A 6,776-nucleotide genomic window follows, 5' to 3' on the forward strand; every position below is an offset into this window, starting at 1 on the left:
CCAATTTGGTTTTTGTTCTCCTCATTTACCCGAAGCTCCTTCAGGAAAATTACTCTGATCTCAGAACTGGCTTACACGACTTATGAGTAGGTGAGTAACAGGGATCAAAAAGCCATTTCTCACCCAGCCTTTGGAATATAGACATGCATACTTCTTTTTTTTTTTTTTTAAAGATTTTATTTATTTATTTATTTGAGAGAGAATGAGAGAGAGAGAGAGAGAGAGCATGAGATGGGGGAGGGTCAGAGGGAGAAGCAGACTCCCCGCTGAGCGGGGAGCCCGATGCGGGACTTGATCCGGGGACTCCAGGATCATGACCTGAGCTGAAGGCAGTCGCTTAACCAACTGAGCCACCCAGGCGCCCGACATGCATACTTCTGAAGGAGATTATGTAGCTACCACCAGGCAAGGGAAAAAATCCAAACATATCCCCATCCCCTTCTTTCTGCCCTGATTGCAGTTTAGGGGATGCAAAGACGTTGCTCATCATTTAAGATTCCAGTCTTGGTGCTACATTTTAAGACCTGGACATCATATGGCTATAGAAGGGAAAAATGGGACAAAGGGCCCCTTCTCCACCTGATGACCAAGTCTTCTGGGTCCTGCCTAGTACAGAACGAATTAAGGGAGAATAAATGATCAAAAAGCCACTCCAGGCGTGACATGTGTGACAGGCCCCTGCACAGGTGACTGGCACTCCCGGTCTCTCTAAACCCAAAAGTGACACTTAGGAGCCAAAGGTACGAAGGGTCCTCTTTCCCAGCTGGCTAGGCTCTGACTCAGTCCTTCACCCTCCTTCTACTCTCATTTCCTCTCCAGTTCTGTGCCGCATCATTTGGCAGCAGGGATGAAAAGGAGCTAGGGCGGGCATTCTGGCGATCAAGTAGCTTTCAAAGCCAGCTTGGCGTAGCCTTTCCTGAGAGCAGTCCAATCTGCTGACAGGTCTGCTCTGACCAATCTCAGAACACATGGGGCCTGGGTGAAGCAGGGCCTGGGAGTCCCTTATCATTGGCACTTGATTTCCTACTGTGTTAGAGCCTTAAGCTGTCTGGCAGAAGGAGGGCACAGAGGCCCCAAGAAGAGACCAAGGATGCATGCACAGCAGTTCACACTGCCCTAGGGTAGTCCCAGCAGACAGCAGTCCTGTGTCTGACCTCTGAGGTCCTATGTCTTAGAGCAGGATCTAACACAGGGCACCAACTGAACAGCTTGTGCTCCTGGTTAAGTGCAGTTCCTGGCACACAGGTGTTTGACAAATACTATTTGCATGATTAATGACAGCTTTAGGCCACCAGACCAGCATTAGAGCACAGAGTGGTGCCTGTAGAGAGCTACATTTCTCTGGTCAAAAAAAAAGGGCTGGGACTGGAGTAGTGAAACTAAACCTACAGACTTCAAAGGAAGTCAAGAGCATCCCAACAGCTGGATAAAAACCCAGGAAAACTCAAGAGCCACACAACAGGAGTATAGCAACTCAGATCAGTCACATTATTTAAGAGCAGTTTCTAGTACAAGGGCCCTCAGGGCACCTGCCACGCCCACAAGGGCCAACTTCCTAAGATCAGAGTCTGGTTAGCCGGCTGGCTCCACCCTGCAGCCAGGAGGGCTCTGAGACACCAGCAGAGCTGACAAAGAGGCCCCACGGAGTTGGTGATTCCCTTGGCCACAAAGCTGCAGGTCTTGGTTTTATGCCTCCTAACCTGCTAGGCCTCCAATCTGCTTCAGTCTCAGAGTCGCTGCAGAAGCCTGTGCTCCAGAATGAGCTGCCAGTTGCCTAAGAAGGCCCCCGGGGGCACACAGAGCCTGGTTACTCAATGTTGTCATAGACCTGGATCACGTCGTCATGGTTGCCAAGAGCCTGGATGAGAAGGGCGGCCTGCTCCAGGTCGGGGTCAGCCAGCTGCACCTTTGTGTTGGGGATGAATTCTAGTGAACACGACACCGAACACAAGCCCAGGGAGTCCAGCTTCTTCCTCACTTGATGCAGTGAAGAGGCATCACAAATAAACTAGGGACAAAAGAAAGTCAAGAGGTGAGGCCAGGAGATAGCAGAATAAAGCCAGTCAGAACTCTGCAAAACCTGAATGGAACTACTGTATGAATCACTGTGTTTAAGTTCTTAATAGCAGAGATACAGTTTTCAGAGTTCTGAATCTTTCTAGTAGTCCTGAGTAAGCCCTATCTAGTATTTGCTTAATAAATGCTTATGCAATACGTGAACTCTTTATGTCACTTGTACCCCAGGGCATGAGAAAGAAGAAATAGAAAGAAGCACGCCTTAATGCATCTATTAGGACCCTCTCGAAAGTCCACCAAATGTCAAGCTTCATACTCACTTTAAAAATGTTCTTTTCCTCTTCGTCTTCAGTTTCCTTGACATCTTCAGCCCCTGCTTCGATTGCCAGCTCCAGGGCATGCTCTAGGTTCACAGCTTTCTTCTCTCTGTCCTCCACTCCAACCACGATCACCCCCTTTTTGTCAAAAGAGTGGCGAGCTCCATCAGCCATCATTCCCCTCAAAGGAAAGGAAACACGCCAGACTGAACGCCTGTAGACACTCAGCTCCACACAGCACCGCATTCTAATCACTCTATTTCTCACCCAGCCTTTGGAATATAGACATGCATACTTCTGAAGGAGAATATGCAGCTACCACCAGGCAAGGGAAAAATCCAAACATATCCCCATCCCCTTCTTTCTGCCCTGATTGCAGTTTAGGGGATGCAAAGACGTTGCTCATCATTTAAGATTCCAGTCTTGGTGCTACATTTTAAGACCTGGACATCATATGGCTATAGAAGGGGAAAATGGGACAAAGGGCCCCTTCTCCACCTGATGAGCAAGTCTTCTGGGTCCTGCCTAGTACAGAACGAATTAAGGGAGAATAAATGACCCCATTTGGATTCTGCTAAGGATGAAGTATGCTTACAACTTGAAACACCACCAGCAACAACTGTACTTTCCTTGCAAAGAATTGGAACCTCAAGGCTTCATACCCTTCCACTCTCCCCAGACCTACACCTACCCATTCTTGTTCAGGATATGTCTGATGTCTGAATAGCACTTGGAGCTACTGTTAGATAATGCCTCAATGAGCAGAGAAGAGCCACCAGGGCCTCGGCCCTCATACAGCAAATAAACATCCTTGGTTTTCTGCAATAAACAACATGAGCACATTTTCCTATTTCCCAATTCCCTCTTGCACCCCAGCCCAGAACACAGATACTGACTCCATGGGATGGGCACTCCGGGGTACAGCTTAGGGTCTCAAATCTTTATTGTCGCCCCCCCCCCCCCCCGAGAAGTAGCCCTTTGGGACCAACTTTTGAAGTAATTACAAGTACGACCCCTTACTGGGAAGGGAGTCTGTTTCTCTGGTCCCTGAACAATCAGTCATCTCCTAGTTTCATTTCCTCCCTGTCCCAGCTGAATCCCACATCTAACACACACACCACCCCCCACACTCCTACCAAGACTCATCCTCCTACACCCAACCCGCATGAAACCACCTGTGAAGTCTCCTACCCCTGGGGTGCTGAGTATCGCTTTAGGAAATAGCACACCTGGGCCCTATCATAAGAACCACTGAAAATAGCATGGCCACAAAATTCCAACAATTCATCAAAGGTCTAGTGACCAGTCTCATTGGACCTCCCGTGCCGCCTCCACTCATCCCTTGCCCACACATCTGACCTTCACCACTCTCTCCCAGCACCGCTGCCTTTCCAGGAATTCAAATGACAATTTCTTCCTTCTTCTTTCACAAAGGAAATAAAAGATCAGCAGGTGGGGAGAAATCCTCTACTTCCACTTTATCCGCACCAAAGCCCACATGAAGGCATGTGTATGTATAATGGTTAGAGAACAGGTTCTAGAGTCTGTCTGGTTTCAACTCTGTCATTTTCCATGGGACTTGGTCACCTAATCTTTCTGTGTCTCAGTTTCCACTTAAGGTTGCTTTGAGGATTCAGTGAGATAATGCATACAAAGTTCTTTCAAAGTGGTTGGCCTAGAGTAAGCACTCAATAATTATTAGCTATTAAGATGCTTATCACTTCCTCAAATCCTTCCTACTGTCCCAGAGGAAGAGGTATCCTCTCAGCTGGGCTCAAAGACAATTCCCATTACTGGGCTCTAACCCTGCCCCTCACTAATGCCCCGTCTCCCTTTCTACTGGCTCTTCTCCTTTACGGCATAAATACCTGAAAAACACATCCTTCCTCAATCTAACATTCCCCACATTGTAGCCCCTTCTTTCTACCTCATCTCCTCACACTTTGGCTGAGTAGTCCTAGGCCGTCTGGTTCTGTACATTGTCTATTCATCCTATTCCTGATTGTACGCCCATAACCAATGTCCAAGGTCAGAGAGCCACCAGAAGGCTCTGTATTGAGGGTATCAACCACAATGCTACCCGTCTCTCTGATAATCTAAGGAGTGTTTGGTGGCCTTCCAGACATGGGCCCTGGAGGGGCTGTGATCAATAACAAGAAGTCAAACTGAGGACACACCCCCATTTTCAGCGATGCCTCAATCGTTGACTTGGGCATGTGCTTGCTGCGACACACCTCTAAGATGTTGGCCAGACTGCTGTTGTGCTCAGGGTTGGGGCCTCCTTCTGAGATAGAGAAAAAAGAGTGAGTGAACACATCTCATTACAGCCGGGGAGAAAGAAGGGATTTCTGCCATTCTACCCACCCCCACCCAGCCAAAAGAGCAGCAAGTCACCACTTGGCTCTCAGTTAATTTAGAATATTTATTCAGTGTTTAAATGGAATATGGAGAAGTATTTTGGAAAAGAAGTTTCTAATTCACTATTTTATTTTTTTTTAAGATTTTATTTATTTGACAGAGAGAGAGACAGCGAGAGAGGGAACACAAGCAGGGGGAGTGGGAGAGGGAGAAGCAGGCTTCCCGTGGAGCAGGGAGCCCGATGCGGGGCTTGATCCCAGGGCCCTGGGATCATGACCTGAGCCGAAGGCAGACGCTTAACGACTGAGCCACCCAGGCGCCCCTCTAATTCACTCTTTAATGATGGATATCTTTCTGCTAGGTTTCAGCAAATACCACTTTGCATCAGATGAAGAGGTAAGGGATGAACATGGTACCAACATTTCCTGGACTTATTAATACCCCTTGCTGTGACTCTACTATTTTGTGTGTAATTATTGAAATGCTCGTATGACAGCAGGTAATCATGCTGTCTCTCAGGGTAGGGGCTATACCTCATTATTCTGTGTTACCAGTGCATATAACAAACAATAGTGTTGATCTCACTCAATTATCAAGAATTTAGAAGGAAGCCAAGAGAAATATCAGGCATGAGTTCTAGGGGTAAAGTAGTATTTACTGAGTGCCTATTATGTGCCAGAAACGACCATACGGTGGGTACTATCCGAGTTTTACAGAAGGAAACTGAAACTCAGCAAGGTTAAGCCATTTGCTCAAGGTCATACAGTTAGTAAGTGACAGAAACCAAGTCTTCCTGACCCCAAAGTCCATGATTTTTACAGGACTTTTTTCTCCACTCCTACAAGTATCTGACACTAAATACAAAAACAAAAAAGTCCTCTTGCAGTGGCTACACAATTGAAAAAGACAAGGTTGCAAACTTACCTTCCAGTAAATGTGTCTTCTTAGGAAACCCTAATGAAGCAAACTGAGACTGGGCCAGTAATAGATTTACTCCATGCCCCTTCCACAGCCTATGTGCTACCAGAGGGGACTAGAGGGCTTGATTTGTCTCTTCAGGCAAGATACACATGTGACCTTACTCTTAGGGTCTGTTTCTATGAAGTACCCGGCTACACACTAGAATGAAGTCACTTTTACCATTATTTATCGTCCTAAGAGCAACTCCCTGCCACGCAGGCGGTGCTCAGCATCTGGAAAGGTGAGTGGAGACATACAATGTAGGTAGGTGCCCTGAGCGTTTATGAAGTGGGAATTAGGGAAAGAAAAGGATATGAAGGACCAAGGTGGGGGGGGGGGGCTGGTTTAGCTGTGGGCGCAGAGAGGGCAGCAGCGGGTGACTTACCTTTAACTGCCAGGCGGATGCTCAAACAGAGCTTGGAGAAGATGCGACTCCTTTCGGCGTCCTTGGGACCCTTGATATGCCGGACTTTGGACCACTTGTTGTGCCCGGCGGGGACCGCCGCGGTGAGGTGCAGCGTCCTGCCCAGAGCGGGGGTACAGCCCGTGGGCTCAGGCTGGGAAGCCGCGCGGGGGGGCGGAAGAGCCGCCCGGACCCCGGGGCCTCGCGCCCCCGGCAAGCACCGGGCAGCGACCCTGCTCAGGCTGACGGCGGCCCAAGCTGCCATCGGCTCCGACCCTGGACCAAGGTCAGCAAGAACAGCCAACGAGCAGCGGCCAAGGTCAGCCCGTGGCGTCCGAGGCGGAAACGAGCAGGTCCTGAGCCTGCGGCCGCCTCTACCCGTCACCAGAGACCCAAGGGCTCAGGCCAGCCCCGGGCAGCCCGGACGCGACCGTCCCAATACCAAACCCGCGGAAGCCGGGCGCGGGTGCCTTAGATAATGTAGCGCACTTCCTTTCCCCGGTCCGTTCCAGAAACGCGCCCCCACCGCCCGAAAAATCCGTTCCGCCGCACGGTACTTGCTCCTTTCTCGCACCCGTGCAGAGCCGGGGCCGAGGTGGGGGCGACTTTTATCAGAGTCCAACTCAAATTTTTAGCTTTAACTAATATTTCACTTAGGAATTTATTATTGTTGTTGTTTATTATCCAAGCTACTCTGTGATGGGCTCGGCACTCTCCTCCTT

At 49.1% G+C, this 6,776-nt stretch overlaps 1 protein-coding gene across 2 annotated transcripts; it reads right to left on the minus strand.

Annotated features, from left to right (window-relative positions):
* Positions 1 to 271: 271 nt before the first annotated feature.
* Positions 272 to 6,514, minus strand: LOC118024388 (translational activator of cytochrome c oxidase 1). 2 transcript variants are annotated; one of them, XM_035026315.1, is made up of 5 exons: positions 6,037 to 6,514; positions 4,568 to 4,617; positions 3,025 to 3,152; positions 2,337 to 2,514; positions 272 to 2,008 (listed from the first exon to the last, which is right to left on the minus strand). In XM_035026315.1, exons 1-5 carry the CDS (start codon positions 6,317 to 6,319, stop codon positions 1,808 to 1,810), a joined length of 840 nt encoding a protein of 279 aa, XP_034882206.1. In that variant the 5' UTR covers positions 6,320 to 6,514; the 3' UTR covers positions 272 to 1,807. The 2 variants fall into 2 exon arrangements, with proteins under 2 accessions (XP_034882206.1, XP_034882205.1); XM_035026314.1 differs by having other exon boundaries at positions 4,511 to 4,617.
* Between the last annotated feature and the right edge of the window lie 262 nt (positions 6,515 to 6,776).

Source organism: Mirounga leonina, unplaced genomic scaffold (genome assembly GCF_011800145.1).
Source record: "Mirounga leonina isolate KUSES-001 unplaced genomic scaffold, KU_Mleo_1.0 Mir_197, whole genome shotgun sequence".
Lineage (NCBI taxonomy): Eukaryota > Metazoa > Chordata > Mammalia > Carnivora > Phocidae > Mirounga > Mirounga leonina.

What these genes read in the sequence shown, in the direction of transcription:
- LOC118024388 (XM_035026314.1), bottom strand. Translation starts at nt 6,319, where the DNA reads ATGGCAGCTTGGGCCGCCGTCAGCCTGAGCAGGGTCGCTGCCCGGTGC. An exon ending in AGGCATCGCTGAAAATGGGG is followed by an intron (nt 3,153 to 4,510) that starts GTGTGTCCTCAG and finishes TGTTTATTGCAG; the next exon opens with AAAACCAAGGATGTTTATTT. An exon ending in CATATCCTGAACAAGAATGG is followed by an intron (nt 2,515 to 3,024) that starts GTAGGTGTAGGT and finishes CTTTCCTTTGAG; the next exon opens with GGGAATGATGGCTGATGGAG.